The following is a 17,961-nucleotide window of genomic DNA, read 5'->3' as shown; positions in this document are numbered from 1 at the left end:
GGAACCCAATTATTAATTGGGAGTTGTTTGATGTTGACAGTTCAGGAACCTGTCAATCAGCAGCTGGAGTTTTATCTGCGGGACTTCAGCAATGCCAGGTGAGTTATCGTCACTATATCAACAGGGTCTATAGCACCAAGGCCGACCCTTTATGATTTATGCATGATGTTCTGTATTGGTTATATGATATGGTTATGTTGTATGGTGTTGGTATTTTGGGGTAACTCACTAAGCTCTTGGGCTTACAGTTTCAGTTTATTGTTTCAGGTACATCACATGATCGCAGGAAGGTAAAGGCATTATCATACAGCTCCTCATATTTTATGGTTTTATGAATTGATTCTGGGGATACTCTGATGTTTAAACTATTTTGAAAACAAACTATAATAATTTGATGGTTTTAGAATGTATTAAAAAGTTTTAATTTGGCTTGAATTTTTGGGATGTTACATATTCTCTCTTTTCCTTTGTCTCTTGGTTAAATCCTTGTTTTTTTAATTGTTGGGTTCGTACTGAGTTTCTGTTGAAATCCCAGTCTATTAAACCCATTAGTGAACATCTAGGGTTCTTTTTGGTTAATCTGGATCTTCATCCAGGTGGTTTTTATTTTAAGAATCTGGTACTGCGAGTTTCTTGTGATTTGTTTCAGGATTGTCTTCAAGTGGAGATCCTTGCGAGGTGTCGTCTTTATCAAGTGGAGATCCTTGAAGATTGTCTTCAGTGTTCTTGATCGGTTAATCTTGTACTCTGAAATAACTCTTATTAACAGATTTCATCACCGTTAATTTGTAAAAAGAGAACGGAGTTACAGGAGTCGATCTAGTTCATCCTTGTTCTGCTTATCGCTATGAGAGTTTCTTGTTCCCTTATATCTTGTTCTAGCTGTAGATGTGGGAGAACCTGGTTGTCTTGAGTACACCAGTTATTGTTTCAACTTATTTGTTGTCTCCTGTGATTGTTTTTGATCCAGTGATCCTTGTCTTGGGCCTCAAGATACTGTGGTGACCATCTGGACATTTAAGGATCATTATGGTTTGTTTTGTTTTCTATTTGGCTGATTCTGTGTGAACATTATGTCTGATTCACCTCCTAAGGGTAGTGGTTCTAAGGTTGATCCTGTGAACTACGATGACCCTCTGTATATACATCCTTCTGACAATACTGTAACTACAATTGTAAGTTTTATACTAACTGGGACCGATAACATTCGTGTGTGGCGTAGTTCTATGGTTAGAAGTCTTAAGGCTAGGAACAAATTAGGTTTTGTAGAGGGAATAGTAAAAAAGGATTCTACTGATGAACTAAAATCTTCAAAATGGGAACGTGCTAATGCTGTTGTGTGTTCTTGGATTCTTGGGTCTTTATCTGAGTCAATTTACTCTGGTCATGCATATTCTGAGTCTGCTGTAGATATATGGAATGAACTTTTTGAAATATATAACAAAGCTGATGGATCTGTTATTTTCAACATACATTAACGAATTAATTCACTTAAACAAGATGGTTCTTCTTTGTCTGAATATTTTAATAAACTTGACACTCTTTGGAAAGAGTTTGATGGTCTTACAAATCTATCTGAATGTACTTGTGAAGCTGCATCTCAGTATAATGATCATTCAAAATTAATGAAATTGATGCAGTTTTTAAATGGACTTGATGATTCTTTTAATCAAGTTAAAAGTCATATTCTTCTGTTGGACCCTCTTCCAAATGTTAAAACTGCTTTCTCAATTGTTTCTAGAGAGGAGTCTCATCAGAAGAATGAGGCTTTAACTTCTATTTCTAATGTGTCTAAAACTTAGTCTTCTGCATTTAATAGTAGATTTAATGATAAAAAAGATTCTCACTCAGGAGGAGGAAGAAATCAAAATTTATAGTGTAAAAATTGTGGACTTAAGGGACATCTTATTGATAGGTGTTATAAATTGATTGGTTATCCAAAAGACTTTAAACCTAGAAATAAGCTTAATAATGATAATCAAAGAAATCAAAATAAAACCTTTTCTGTTAATTCTTCTTATGTTCCTTCTAGTAGTTCCTTTGCTTCTGGAAGTAGTGGAACTTATTCATTTACTAGTGAGCAGTATAATAAACTTTTAAGTCTTATTAGTGAAAATTCATCTGCTTCTGAGGATACTTCAGTCAGTGCTAATATGGCAGGTATTCCTTTGCTTCACTCTTATAACTCTACTGTTGGTCATCAAAAGTGGATTGATGACTCAGGTGCTAATCAACATATGACTTCATCTGAGTCTCTTTTGCAAGACACTGTTGATGTTTCTAAACTAAATCTTCTTGTTAATCATCCAAATGGTTCCGCTGCAAAAATTGAAAAAACTGAAAATTTACAGTTTTCTGAAAAATTAACTTTGTTTGATGTTTTTTCTATTCCTAATTTCAATGTAAATCTTCCTTTTGTTCACAAACTATGCAAAGACACAAACTGTGAAATTGTTTTTGATGAAAACTGTTGCAAAATTCAGGATTTACAATCCAAGAAGGTTGTGGAGAACGGTAGAGAGTCCGGGGGACTGTATTATCTTGATGCTTTTCCCTCAGGTATTAGTTCTAGTTGTTTTGCTAAATCTTGTGTGTCTAAAATTACATGGCATTGTAGATTAGGACACCCTACTGAACAAGCTTTAAATTCTTTAAAACACACACTCAACTTTGATAATTCCTCTCTTCCTCCTTGTGAGGTATGTCATAAGGCTAAACAAACTTGTGAGTCCATTCCTCTTAGTGTTCATAGTTCAACTAAACTTGGTGAGTTGATTCATTTAGATGTTTGGGGTCCTTATAGAGTGTCAACTAGAGAAGGCTTTAGGTTTTTCTTGACTATTGTCGACGATTTCACAAGGGCTACTTGGGTTTATCTTTTAAAAAGTAAGGATGAAGCTTATAGCTGTTTTTCTTTATTTTTTAATGTTTTACAAAATCAATTTGATTCAAAGGTTAAAATAGTTCGTTCTGATAATGGTGCTGAATTTTTAAGTCATAAGATGAAATCTTTTTTTGAACTTCATGGTGTTATTCATCAAACTTCTTGTGTTTATACACCACATCAAAATGGTATTGTTGAAAGAAAACATAGGCATATTCTTAATGTGGCTAGGTTATTACTTTTTCATTCTGGCCTTCCTTTAAAGTATTGGGGAGAGTCTGTTTTTATTTCAGTTTTTTTAATTAATAGAATGCCAACATCAGTTTTGAAAGGTCAATCTCCTTATCAACTTGTGTTTAAGAAAAAACCTATATTTGATCACTTAAGAGTTTTTGGTAGTTTATGTTTTGCTACTAAACTTAATAATCTTGATAAGTTTTCTGAACATGCTGAAAAATGTGTTTTGTTAGGTTATTCTTCTGAGAAAAAGGGTTATAAACTATTAAGTCTTGATACAAATTCTATTTTTATTTCCAGGGATGTGAAGTTTTATGAGTCAGTTTTTCCATTTAAGTTGAAATCAACAACTGTTGATAATCAGTTTGATTTTAATAATTCATTAGACCTTTTTTTTCCTATGATGATACAGATAATTCTGAATATGTGAATGATGTAATAGATCTAAATGACTTGAGTGTTAACCATCAGATGGATGGTTCTAATGCAACTCATAATCTAAATGAAACTTTTTTTGATACTACTTTAGAAAATATTAACCAGACTAGCGGGGTATCTAAACCTTTATCTGATAGGACTATGCCAAGTCATTCAGATTCAACTGAGGAAAATAGTCATTTTGACTCATTGCCTTTTCTAGGACAGCCTTTAGGAGTGTCTAGGTCTAGAAGGGAGTCTCGAATGCCAGTGAAATTCAATGATTATATTGTTGAAGGGAGGCATAAATATGGTATTGAACACACTTTAAATTACTCTGTTCTTAGTACAGAAAATAAGTGTTTTTGTTCTAATCTAAATAAAACAATTGAACCAAAAAGTTTTGAAGAAGCCTCTTTAGATCCCAACTGGGTTGAGTCAATGAATAATGAAATGGAAGCTTTATATCGTAATCATACTTGGGATATTGTAGATCTTCCTAAAAAACAAAAACCAATAGGATGTAAATAGGTTTATAGAATTAAGTATAAACCTAACGGAGAGGTAGAAAAATATAAGGTCTGTCTTGTAGCAAAGGGTTACAATCAGAGAGAAGGTATTGATTATCAAGAAACCTTTTCTCCTGTAGCAAAAATTGTTACAGTCCGTGTAGTTATTACATTAGCTGTAAACAAATATTGGCCTTTATATCAGTTGGACATTAATAATGCCTTTATTTGTGGAGACTTAACTGAAGATGTGTATATGAATTTACCTCAAGGGTATCATACTAAAGGTGATACTAGAGTGTGCAAATTAGTTAAGTCTTTATATGGTTTGAAACAAGCCCCTAGAAAATGGAATGAGAAATTGTGTTCTGAGTTGTTTAGTTTTGGTTTTACTCAAAGTATATATGATTACTCCTTGTTTGTTAAAAAGAATAATGATTCAGTTATTGTTTTGTTAGTTTATGTAGATGACATTATTTTAACAGGTAGTAATGAAGTTGAAATTCAAAATGTAAAGTCATTTTTAAATTCAAATTTTTTAATAAAAGACTTAGGAAAGTTAGATTACTTTCTTGGAATTGAAGTCTTAAGTACAAGTGAAGGTGTGTGTTTAAATCAAAGAAAGTATTGTCTTGAATTATTACATGAATTTGGTATGTTAAGCTGTAAGCATGTTTCAACTCCAGTAGAGGCCAATTTTGTTCCTAAGAGAAGTTGTAATGACAGTGATCCTTTACTTGAAAATATAACTGAATTTCAAAAATTAATTGAAAAACTTATATATCTTACTATTACAAGACCAAATATATCTTATTGTGTTTAGATTCTTAGTCAGTTTATGCATAAGCCCCATAAGTCACATCTAAATATAACATTCAGGTTACTCAGATATTTGAAAGGTAGCCCTGGAAAAGGTGTTTCAATTGCTAAATCAAAAAATCTTGACTTAATGGGATATGTAGATGCTGATTGGGCAAAATGTCTTAATTCAAGAAAATTAGTTACTAGATATTTGGTTTATTTTGCAAACTCTTTGGTTTCATGGAAAAGTAAAAAAGCAAGCTACTGTATCCAGATCTTCAACAGAGTCTGAATACAGAGCTTTGGGTTCTGTTACTTGTGAAATTGTTTGGATTCTAAAACTATTATTTGATTTAGGAATAAAAAATTTGGTTCCTGTAACAGTGTTTTGTGATAATGAATATGCTATTAAGCTTGCTTTAAATCCTGTTTTTCAAGAAAAAACAAAACACTTTGAAATTGATTTGCATTTTGTTAGAGAAAAGATTACAAGAGGTGTTTTAAAAGTTGAAAAAATAACGTCTTCTAAACAGAGAGATGATATTTTAACAAAGTTTCTAAGTGTGTCACAACATAATTTTTTGTTGAAAGAAATTGGTTTAATTGATCTTTTTAATAAAGGATAATTTTCTTTCTTAAAATGTCAAGTTTGAGGAGGGGTGTTAAATGTTGTGGATATTGTTATTATTACAAACTTGCATTTCAGGAAAAGTGCAGGGTGCTAAGTGAAAGTTATATGGATTAGTTTTGTTTTGTTATGTGTTGAGCTTTTGGACTAGTTGTGTTATTTACTTGAAGTTGTGGACTTGCTTGTAATTGGAGGCTAATTATGTCGGGTCGTCAGACGGGTTTGCACGCAGGTTGTGAGAGTTCTTTACCCGAAGTATAAAGGTTAAGCTGAAGGGTTATTTGTATTCATTCAATCAAATATTTTGTGTGTGTTCTCTATGTTTTCTCTCAAGCGTATTACGATTAGGGTTTGTGTACTCTAAATAATTTCTTTTCTTCTTAATCGTTGTAGTTTAGGCTGAGTGTAAATCAAGAGAATAGTTTAGGTTTTGTGTAGTGAGGTTTACTCTATAAGTACCTTAAAACCATCTGTGTATTTGTCCTTCAATAATATAATAGATGATGATGTTGGGAAATTGTGTTTCTACGTTTTTTCAAACATTACCCACAAATGGTCCAATTGAAGAGGACATTACCCACGAATGGTCCAATTGAAGAAATAGTTTTAGGATGAATATCATAACTTTTGACATATACAATACAAAGAATAAATTTGTAGTTTATCCCAGATTTTACTAAATGGATTATATCTGTAACAAAACGAAACCAAGGGGACCAAATTTGTAATTTATCGTGGATTTTACTAAACGGATTCTATCTGTTACAACTTACAAAACGATACAAGTAACAAAAATTCCCCCAAATTTCCGTTCCTCTCAAAACTATCGTCACCGGGAAATAGACGAGTACGGGGGAAAGGCGAAGCTTAAACTCATATGGCGTGATTGGCGTCCACATGGTATGTTTTCTGATTTTCTTTTTTCTTTGACCTAATTCTCTATATTTTATGAACTTTGCTGCATCTGTTTTTTAAGAATATTCAGAAAATGCTACAAAACACACAAATTGGGACCTGTAATACAAAGAAGATAGTAATTTAGGGCTGTCGAAAACGATGCATATATGTTTTTATGTGTAATATAATCCAATTGCATTGATGTATACTGGGAAAATGATCCATCTACGCTTTTATGATTCTGTCTGACCTAATTGTCGCACAAATTGGGACCTGTAACACAGAGAAGGTAATGAGGCATATAAGCAGATGGTGATAGCCTCTGTTTTGCAAGACACTTGCAGTTCCTAATGGTAGATACAATGTCACCACGTAATCTGTAATTATCTGTTTAAGGGAGGAAATGCTTCAAACTCAATTAAACCTCTGCTTCTCAGTAGACCCTTTGGTAGTGGTTGTGTTGTTTTATTGTATCAACTAATCACCTATAGACTATAGTCCTATGTTGACCCGTTCTCATGAAAAACCTCAATCTTCTCTTGCTTTTGTTCACTGTGAGAAAATTGGAAAAAAATCATGTTTTCGTATTGTTGCTATGTTTGGAACTGGTTTTTCTTCATATGCTATGAAAGCAGTTCCTACAAATGAATTTTTATTTATTTATGTGTGTATAGTTTTACTAGGCCACATATTATATATGTATAATGTATGTGTGTAATTGCTCCCAATATTATCAGATTAGGTTTTGTGTTGATATCTACTGGTACATGATACCATAATTATTGTAGATTTTTTTTTCCGCATTAGTAAATAAACCTTTTTCAGTAGGCATTGCATGTTGTCAAAGTTTGCACATGTGTAAGTGTAAGATCATTAATTACCTGATACGCTTTCTAGTGTCCCTAAACTTGTGCTTCCTGTGAGCTTCCACAGTGATGGTTTATGTGCATTTCTTCTTTCGGTTCTATTTTGAACTGTTTATGGAAGTTGAGAATTTGAGATTATATATCTAATAGAGTGAATTTGGTATTCTATAATAAGGAAAGAGATTTTGATTTTCATCAGGAATGGATGATATTGTTGTTCTTTGTCTATAACAGAGGGGAAAATGGTGAGGCTGGATCCTTCAATCTTTTACAAGAAGTATGCAGTGGTGGGGGAGGTGGTTTCAAGGGCAGCATCCGATGTTTGGTGAAGTATCATTTTACACATTAATAATTTACTCTATTTAATAATAACATAATAATAAAAAAATGAATTAAAAAATTATAGAAAAATATCATCAAGTGGAAGATAGCCATATTAACTTTGTTGGGGACCAAACCCGAAACAAAACCAAACCATAGGGATCGTCCAAGTTAAAAAAAATGTTAAAGGACCATACACTCTAATTACCTGAAATATTCGTGTATTTACTTAAAAACTATTATATAATTTCTTTAATGTTTCAATGTAATTATATTAAAGATATTTTAGGTTAAAATATTATTGTAATTTATTTTAGATTTATAGATATATATGATAATATTAAGACAAAATTACAAAAATGGTCCCTATGGTTTGCCAAAAATCACAAAGTCAGTCCCTGCTAATTTTTTTTGATGCAAATGGTCCTTGTGATTTGTAAAACTTGAATTGATGGCCCTTTTTACTAACTCGGTTAGTATTTTGCCGTTAGGACTGTATCTATAAGGGCATTTTCGTCTTTTCAAGTATAAAATGACTGAATCCATGACATTTACTAAACCACAGAGATCATTTTCGAAATTTGTTTGAAAAAGACAATTAAATGGCTAGGGAGAGGCCTGGAACTCGTGACCTCCAACCTATTAAATTACTAAAGTTTTAACCAGTTGAGCTGCATGCTCACTTGGTTTATAGTTTCCTAAAACTAATTTATATAATAACAAAATCGTTAAACATAAACAATCAATAAATTACAAAAAACATTTGTTTACATAATTTTTTTTTAAATAAACAAAATGTATTTTAGTTGTATTATAAAAAATACTTTTTTTACAAACAATTTGCATGTATTTTTATATATTTATTTTATGAAAATATACTTTTTTTTCTTTAAAAAATACGTTTTCGTATAAAAAAACGTTTTCGTAAAATATATTTTTTATGTCTTTGAAATAATAACAATTAACACTGCTGATGACATAAAAAAAACTGTATAAATTCTTTTGGGTCGCTAGTTCTAAAACTGTTTTTTCGGTTATATGTATTAAAACAACTTAACAACGATTTTGTTATGCATCTAAACAATTTATACGTTTTTTATGTCAATAATATTGTTAATAATTGTTATTTCAAAAAGATATATCAATATTTTTTCCTTCTTCATTTTTAACTATACGATTTAGAACTTATGATTAAGATGAAATACATATTGTAAATAAAATATATAGTTGAATAGGTTTTTTATGTTTTCTTAAATACATATAACTGAAAACGTATTTTAAATAAGATATATAACCGAATAGGTTTTTTTGGTTTGGTATAATATGTTATTATGTTGTATTGGAAGGCAAAATCGGCTAAATATGTTTTTGATTTGGTCCAATCGGTTTTCTGAAAACTGTTTTTTTATGTTTTTTTTTATAAATACGTATTCGGTAATATGTATTTAAGAAAAGAAAAAAAAAACCTATTCGGTTATATATCTTATTTAAAATACGTGTTTCATTTTAATTGCAAGTTCTAAATCATATAGTTAAAATGAAGATGGAAAGAAATAATGATATATCTTTTTGAAATAACAATTATTAACATAAAAAAACCGTATAAATTGTTTAGATACATCAGAAAATCGTTGTTAAGTTGTTTTTAATACATATAACCGAAAAAATGGTTTTAGAACTAGCGACCCAAAAGAATGTTTATAGTTTTTTTATGTCATAAGTAGTGTTAATTATTATTATTTCAAAGGCATAAAAAAAATATACTTTACGAAAACGTATTTTTTAAAGACAAAAAAATATATTTTACGTGAAGTAAATACATAAAATACATACAAATTGTTTGTTGAAGTGTGTTAAGTGCACTAGTTTTAGTCCTACTATTTTAACATAAATTCGACACACAAAAGGCAGTGTACCTGTCAATTAGTGGTATAGTTTAAGCAAGCATGGTATTGAACACAGAGAACGGTAATTAAACTAACTACTAGAATTATCTAAAAACAAATAATAAAAGAAAGGGGTTTTCTCTAGTTTTGCAAGCCTATAAACTTAAACAATTAACTAATATTAAAACAAAGGCTATTAACAAATAAAGCAAATAAAAATCAACTAAATTCAATAATAAAGGAGCCTTCTGTTCAGGACTTCAGGTTCGACTCACTTATTCTTATGGTTGATTTTATGGCAAGTGCAATGAATTAATTTGTCATTGGCTACCGATTAATGTGATTAGGTTCATGTTCACTATTACTAATCCTTAGAAAACAATTTAAATTCAACCAGTGGCCAATTGGTTAAACTAATGAGTTTCCTAGTATATTGATTCAGGTTAAGTAAGACTTGTAGTTAGAATTAAATTACTAATTTAATTAACATCTTGTATGGTTGTTCAACATACAAGCTCACACATTAACTTATCTATTTTCTAGTTAACCCTAGTTTCAAGTTCACTATTCCTAGGCATATAATCTTGTTTTCACAGAGGCAAACAATTAAAAGGATGTTCATGCAACTTAATCTTTATAGTTAACAAAAAATAGTTATTGTTAACACAAAATGATCTTTAGCAAACTTAGCAAAAACAATCTCACCAAATCAAATAATCCATGCCATAGAAATCATACCATATTAACAAGCTAATCTACCCTAAACAGAAGCTATAAGTGTTTAGCTCATATTCATAGTAGAAAATATCTCACAAACTAAACCTAATGATTCAAACATGTTGTAAACACTAGATTAAGAAAAGAGAATATGTTTTTGCCTTTTAATCTCCTCAAAATTGATAACTAAGGTTGATATTCGAGTTCGAGAGCCTCAGTAGCACTTCTAATCACAATATGGTCGCCAAAGGCACCAGAAAAAGCTAGGGTATCGGGCAATTAAGCCCTTTATATAGACTTCTGAAACAGGGGCTACTCGTCGAGTCCAGTGACCGACTTGACGAGTCCCTCACTTAAAACCCGTGTACGGCAAGGCATCTGATGTTCGCGAATATTCGTATCTATTTGCCGAGTAGGTGTCTGACTCGCCGAGTCCTTCAGATTTTTAGCTCCTTCTGTTCTTTCTTCAATTCCCAAGCTTCCAATTGCTAGTCCTGCTTCCTTTTGCTCCCGAGCATGTCTTTTAGGCTGAAAAATACAATTTAAGCAAAATTAAGTACCTTCTGTTCAATAATTGCAATAAAATAGCCAAAAAGCATTAAGATTCTATATAAATTATATGATCAAATATGCACATATCAAAATACTCCACACTTGACTTTTGCTTTCCCCTAAGCAAAACTGAATTTTAAGCACACCAGCATCACATAAGACAATCTCACTCGAACCCAACCAATATGCCAAGACCGCAACGCATGCATCTGTGTCTTAATTTTTTCCTAAGGACACCCCCTAATTCTAAATAGTTACAATCCTCATAAACACTCATCCACTTCTTTTGAACAACGCTCATTTTATGCATTCCTCTGAATCCATCCGCAGAAAACTATCTTAACCTCAAGGTATTTTTGGTCAAGCTACCCAAGCATACATAATCTAGAAAAAATTACAATTTTTGATACCACAATGAAGCTCTTTGGAATTCTTCACTTCTTTGATAAATTGATTTCTTTGAATTCACCACCTTCTTTGTTTGATTTTTGATATCTTCAACTTTTGAATTTCTTCAGAATTTTGATATTCATATTTTATACTTTGATTGCTCCAAAATTCTTTAACTTTTTGGTAATTTCTCTCTTTTTTTTCAACATGTATCTCACTTTTTTTCTCATTCAAAACCGACTTGGGGAGGAGCATGAAGAAATCACCAAAAAGTGAGATACACGTTGAAAAAAAAAAGAGAAATTTAAAAAAAGTTAAAGAATTTTAGACCAATCAAAGTATAAAATGAAGATCAAAATTCTGAAGAAATTCAAAAGTTGAAGATATCAAAAATCAAACAAAGAAGGTGGTGAATTAAAAAAAAAAAATCAATTTATCAAAGAAATGAAGAATTCCAATGAGCTCCATTGTGGTATCAAAAATTGTATTTCTTTCTAGATTATGTATGCTTGGGTAGCTTGACCAAAAATACATTGAGGTTAAAAGAGTTTTTTGCGGATGGATTAGGAGAAATACATAAAATGAGCGTTGTTCAAAAGAAGTGGACAAGTGTTTATTAGGATTGTAAGTATATAGAATTAGGGGGGAGGTCCTTAGGAAAAAATTAAGACACAATAAATGCGTTGCGGTCTTGGCATAATGGCTGGGTTTGAGTGAGATTATCTTATGTGATGCAGGTGTGCTTAAAATTCAGTTTTGCTTGGGGGCAAGCAAAACTTAAGTTTGTGGTATTTTGATATGTGCATATTTGATCATATAATTTATGTAGAATCTTAATACTTTTTGGCTATTTTATTGCAGTTATTGAACAAAAGGTACTTAATTTTTGCTTAAATTGTATTTTCAGCCTAAAAGACATGCTCGGGAGCAAAAGGAAGCAGGACTGACAACCGGAAGCTTGAGAATTGAAGAAAGAAGAGAAAGAGCTAAAAATCTGAAGGACTCGGCAAGTCGGACACCTACTTGGCGAAAAGATACGAATATGCGTGAACATCAGATGCCTTGCCATACACGGGTTTTAAGTGAGCTACTCGTCGAGTCGGTCACTGGACTCGACGAGTAGACTCTGATTTCAAAAGTCTATATAAAGGGCTTAATTGCCCAATACCCTAGGTTTTTCTGGAACCTTTGGCGACCATATTGCGATTAGAATTTGGTGGTTGTCGATGCCAACAAAATAAATAACCCTAAATCCTTTACACTAAAATAGTGTATAGTGGTAAATGGATCGAATCCACGGGGATTGGTTTAGTTTGTTACTCAATGAAAATCTCTTTGTAAAAATATTTGTTAAATAACAATAAAAATAAGGGTTTTGGTCTTTTGAAATATACTAAAACTAAACTAAGATTTAAATAGACTATTTAACAAAAACAAGATTTTGATGTAAAATCAATAAGGGAAAGATGGTTGACTTAAGATTTTCTCACTTTGACTTTGTGATGAACAAATCATTAGAATCCAATAGTGCAATACTTGTTTTAAACCCTTAATTTGGCTATAGTAATCCAAGAAGCTTGAGATTACCTAGACTTTTCTTAGTTGTTAAAATGGTTAGAGATGTTCATAACAACTTTCTTAGTCAAAGTCACAATTTCCATTAAGCATGTAATTAGTGAAAGTCAACTAGCATTAAGAACTAAAAACTCACCAAATCTAAGAGGAATCAAAAGCTTCCACTACCATGTTGGAGAAAATGTTTTTATAATTGTGAGAAGTAAAACTAACACAAAAATCACTAGTTGCTTCCTAATTTGAAGATCTTTTACTTAATCAAGAAATTAGTCAACTAATCACCACAAACATATTTAAATTCATGAATAAAAACATACAAGTAGTGATAAAATGTTACAACACAAAACATTTTCATAAAGAGTCAAACACAAGTTCATGAAATCTTCAACATTCAACAATTAGTCAAATGATTCCACCAAAGTCGACCACAATTAGTTTAGCCAAACATGGCTAAACTTAAGAAAATAAAGTTAGTGAAGATTGTACCAAACATTTTACAAGAATCAAGAGGCGAAATAATGAAGTTCTTCAAGGTTCTTGGCTTTCAAAGCGCTCCAAAACTCCAGAGAGAATGCTCAAAAATCGGATGTCTAAGAGTGTGCTAAAGATGCACACCGACCTTCCCCATATAGCCCTCTAATGAAATTCTGAAACTGCCCCTGCTGAATCGTGCGCAGCCGCGCAACCCTGTGCGGGTGGTATCAGATCATGGGTTCTTGAGAGTTTGGGCCTCCACAGCTTAGCCTACTTGGCCCAGTTCGAGTCCAAACAGCTTCTAGCCCATTTTCTTTAAGTTCACTTCATTTTAAGCCTAATTTGGCTTCTCGAAATCCTCCAAAGCTCGTGAACTCGCCCGATTAACAATCTCCACACGCTCGAATAGTCTCCCACATCCTGCAATTTAAAGTTCATTTTCTCCAAGCGTTCAAATAATCATCAAGCCCACTCCATGCATTAACTCCATTATCATCAAGCTTATAATTCTCGACTTCCTCTTATTCCAATCGCTTTCCATACGTCCCGAACACTCCTGCTACACTAATCTCCATAAAATCTGCAATAAAGCTCACGAAACTAGAAAGTACCCGAAATGGTCATAAAAAAACAAAAAGGAAAATATGCATGATAAATACCTAAATTAGGGATGAAATAAACTAAAATAAACTATAAAAAGAAGTAAATAAAATAAACTATCAAATCACCCCAAGCTTAAACCTTACTTGTCCTCAAGTAAGACAAGACTAAAATGAACTCGGGATGAACTATCCTTAGAAAAGTAAAAAGAATGGATAGAACTGTAGAACCTGATCACCGTTAGTCAACATGGTCAGAATTGATCTTGTTGTTATCTCACGAATTTTTCATCCGATGACAATGGAACCATTAACCACAGCTAGGACAACTCCTCTAGGTGAGTAAGGAGGGATGGTCAGTCGCCGCCCCAATGGAACATGCATATAATGAAGAACATTTGTAGTAGGGAGAGAACAGCTGGATGGGCTCGTGTGGAGCTCTTCTTTAAGTGTACACTCTTATCACGACAGTTGCGTGATCTCACGTCTGTCGGTTACTCTCATGTGTAATTGGGTTTAATCCCTTGGACACCGTTGTAGGAATCGGTTCACTTAGTGTTGGCCAAAACCTCCTGTAGTATCCGACTCGACAGTCTCCTTAACATCACCAATTTACGAAAAACAACTCGATCTATATATAATAAAACAAAGCTATATAAATGAATATCAAACGCCAGGTGACCAAAACGTTGGAAATTTGTTCTATAATTAAACCGATCACCCATCTAAGACAGCTGCAGCTGGAAATTTGCTTGCCATTATTATTATATTTTTTTTTTCTTTAGTGATTCAATATGATAACACATACTTGAAGATAATGTACTAACAGTCGAAATTTTTAACAAGAAAAACCTTTTGACTCAAAATTTGGTTCCCAAAAGTGTGTAAGTGGAACCGAAAGGGTAGTAATATAATCCAAATGGTCTAAGTGTGAAAATGACCATGTGTGGAGCATAAAGATGTAAGCTCCTTTTTAAACTTGTGATTTCTCAAAAACAATGAAAATGTCCAAATGTGGACTAAAAGACTCTCTAAAATCCTAAGAAAATCGCAAAAAAAAAAAAATGGTGATGTAAAGAGACCTGATATAGATTCTACTCGGGGACAAGCACCCGTGCTTCATCCTAACGGTTCAAACATGATCAAGTGCGATCCTCTCAGCGGTATGGACCGCAAGGCTAAAAACATCTATTGCTATAGTGTATCCTACAGTTGTTAGTATTGCATGCATAATTCTTCATGAAAACTACATGTCCATGATCACTTACCCATTTAAGCTTCCAGCATCTGATCCCAAGTATGAAGTCCAAAACTGCAGCTAATGACCCCGATTCGATGGGTGAGATAGCAACAAGATCCTGGACCAATAATGATACAATAACTGTGAATATGTTCCATGGCATCCAAAGGAGGTGAGAATAAACAAACAACAAAAATGCATGAATGCTAATGCCCTAAGCTAAATGTTATGCAAAAATAAAAAGTAGAAAAGAAGAAAGTAATTTTTTTTTGGAATTTTATAAAATGAAAAAATTGAATGCAAATTCGCTTAATAACTAATATGCTATGCAACTAACTAAAAAAATGCATGAAAAAGTAAAAGGAAATACCCCACCCCAAGCTTAAGAACAAACATTGTCCTCAATGCTTAAGGTAAGGATAGAAATGACCTAAATCGGAGGATCGGGCGGCGGGAAATGCCTGTGGCGATAGTGGTAGTCCCACATGTCTTGGACTTGACGCGAAGTGGATGGGAAGGACTACTCCAGTTGACTAACGCATACTGCTACATCTTGGATCACTTGGGTGTTCGCTTGCGTTTGAGTGTCAATGCGCCGAACTGTGGAGAACATTGTGGCGAACTGATCAAAAAATGTAGGGGGGAAATATGATGGGACTTCGTGCCCCCTCTGCTAGTGTGGCTGATACTGAGGCTGAACAAAGTGTCGTGGAGGGGCCTAGATATGGTCATGTTGATACATCAGTTACTGCACCGGAGGCTGATCAAAGTCGAGTAACATACCTGTTGGAGTCGATTGATCCGGAGGACTTGGGGTCATTCGGTTCGAATGAATTACTTACCCAGCTGGGAAGGATGTAAACCGGGTGCTTGTCACCGTCAAGCCAATTGTATTTTTCATTGCCCCGACAATCCAACATTTTCGCTCGCTCAAGAGCGTAACAATCCAGTAGGAAGTTGGGCTGGTAGTGGTCAACGGACAAGTAGTCGGGGGCGGGGAAGTTTAGGCCGACGACTCGACCTATGATAGTAATGAGCCCCCCGATATGGATATCTCCTGTAATGCGCTGACGGACAGCCTCACATTTATAGATGAGAAATGTGGAGAAATCAGACTCTTCCCGATGTCTCATGCAATATAGGAAGAAAAGTTCACATCTATTTATTTGACCAGGCTCGAGGCGACCGAAAATGCTAGTGTTGAGAATGTGGTGTGCAGTGCGCCAACAAGGATGGACTATGTGCTTGGCCCTCTGGCGGCTTGGATTGAACGTGTCGAGACCGGTGATTTGCGACCAAAACTCCATGTTGTGGGAACGCAGGAAGCTGACATAAGCTTGAGAACGGATGGTTGTGTCGTTTGTGCGGTCTACTCCCATGATAGAGTTCAGTCGCCCGAATAAAAGCAGATGACTTTAGCCTTGTAATTGGAAGGTGAGGACTTTGGATTCATTGTCAGTGGCGAAAGTGGACAGGAATTCTAGTGTCGGCTCTTCGTAGGTCCTATCGTAGAGGTTGGGAAAGTCTCCCCACCCCATACCACAAAACATAGATTCTAAACCGATGTGATCCCCTAGCGTATTCATTGACTCCTCGTGGTAAAACTTTGTGGGCCGGATTGGGCGTCCGTGGAGGTTTGACCGGTATGTTTTGATTTCCGTCTTTGTAAGGGAAGGACCGCTACCCTCATTTCCACTTTGCTTCCGTTTCCCAGTGGCTTTTCGTGAAGTACCAATTGCATCCTTTTGTGGGTTAGGATCAACGGATGAGCCATGAGTGCGTGCCTAAGTTTTGGTTTTGCCCATTTCCAAGACCTACAATATCAAAAACAATTCACCAAATTAATCCCTCCCTCACCACTCTCAAAGTAATGCGACTATTTTCAAACCGAACACAAAATTCCAATAAATAATGACACCTAACTTTTGACAATTCAAAAAGGATTCAACAACACCACTCGGTTTATTTGACAATTCTAACAAAAATTTGGCAGCATTTCTAGACAAAATGAGCAAATTCCAACAAAGGTTTAAGCAAATTTTAAACAAATTCCCAAGAAAATTAACCAATTTCAACTATTCTCAAACAAAAATTTCCAAATAAACCAGGCAATAACTAACGATCCTAGGCGATTTTCATAGCATAATTGGATGCAATTATCGTATTAGAACAATGCAATGAAATAAAAACCAAGGAAAGAAGATACCCGATTCAATTGTTTTTGTCCCAAAAATTGAGCTTGAACCCGGAATCTGCTACCGTGCACCCCAAGCTTAGTGGTTGTTCGTGGGTGCCAAAATGCAAGACTTGTTCACTAAAACTATATTTTCAACTTGATGTTTGCGAAAAATCTGGCGGCGGCTCGTGGTGGCTCAAAATTCCCGGCAAAATTTTTGTGAGATTTTGAGGTTTTGTTCTGTTGAATGTAAAGAGCTTGGAAAAAGAAACACTTTGGTGGTGTCGGAATTGCGAGAGGTGGTCGGATTTGGCCGGAAAATAGCCGGAAAGTGGCGAGATGGTGATGGTAGCACCCTTAAATCCGGCAACGGATCGGAGGAAATTTTGAGTGGGGTTTGTAGAGAACGAAAAATGGTGAAGAATGGCGGTGGTCTCGCCGGATTCCGACCAGTAGAACTCCAGGAAATCGAATTTTAGTGAGAGGTGGGTGTTTGTGTTCTTGAGAGTTTGAGAGAAAAATGGTGGGATTTGTTAGGGTTGAATGAAGAAGATGAAGTGCTGGAAGTTTTAATCCATGGTCAAGGTCTGGTCAACGGAAGTCAATGTTAGTCAACACATTAATCAACCTGGTCAACAAAAGTCAAAGCTGGTCAAAAAAATAAGGCATGGTTGGACACGAGGTGTGCGGGTCGCGCAGGTATGGCACGCGGCCGCGTGCATGATGCAGTTAGAGGTCCTATTTTGTGAGCTTGTTTCAAACGATCAGGGGTGTCCGCGCAACCCACCCGCG

The 17,961-nt window shown here is 34.2% G+C and overlaps 1 protein-coding gene across 1 annotated transcript; it reads left to right on the top strand.

Annotated features, from left to right (window-relative positions):
* Positions 1-1,073: 1,073 nt before the first annotated feature.
* LOC111911314 (uncharacterized) lies at positions 1,074-17,648 on the top strand. Its single transcript, XM_052766684.1, has 12 exons — positions 1,074-1,457; positions 1,641-1,787; positions 1,899-2,533; positions 2,618-2,699; positions 2,955-3,115; positions 3,194-3,375; positions 3,534-4,061; positions 4,203-4,334; positions 4,506-4,558; positions 4,871-5,096; positions 5,206-5,343; positions 17,425-17,648. The coding sequence occupies exons 1-12, from the start codon at positions 1,074-1,076 to the stop codon at positions 17,646-17,648; spliced, it is 2,892 nt and encodes a 963-aa protein (XP_052622644.1).
* Positions 17,649-17,961: the final 313 nt, after the last annotated feature.

The sequence above is a fragment of the Lactuca sativa genome, chromosome 8 (assembly GCF_002870075.4).
Source record: "Lactuca sativa cultivar Salinas chromosome 8, Lsat_Salinas_v11, whole genome shotgun sequence".
Lineage (NCBI taxonomy): Eukaryota > Viridiplantae > Streptophyta > Magnoliopsida > Asterales > Asteraceae > Lactuca > Lactuca sativa.
Note: the sequence above shows the minus strand (reverse complement) of the source record. Positions and strands in the feature narration are given on the sequence as shown.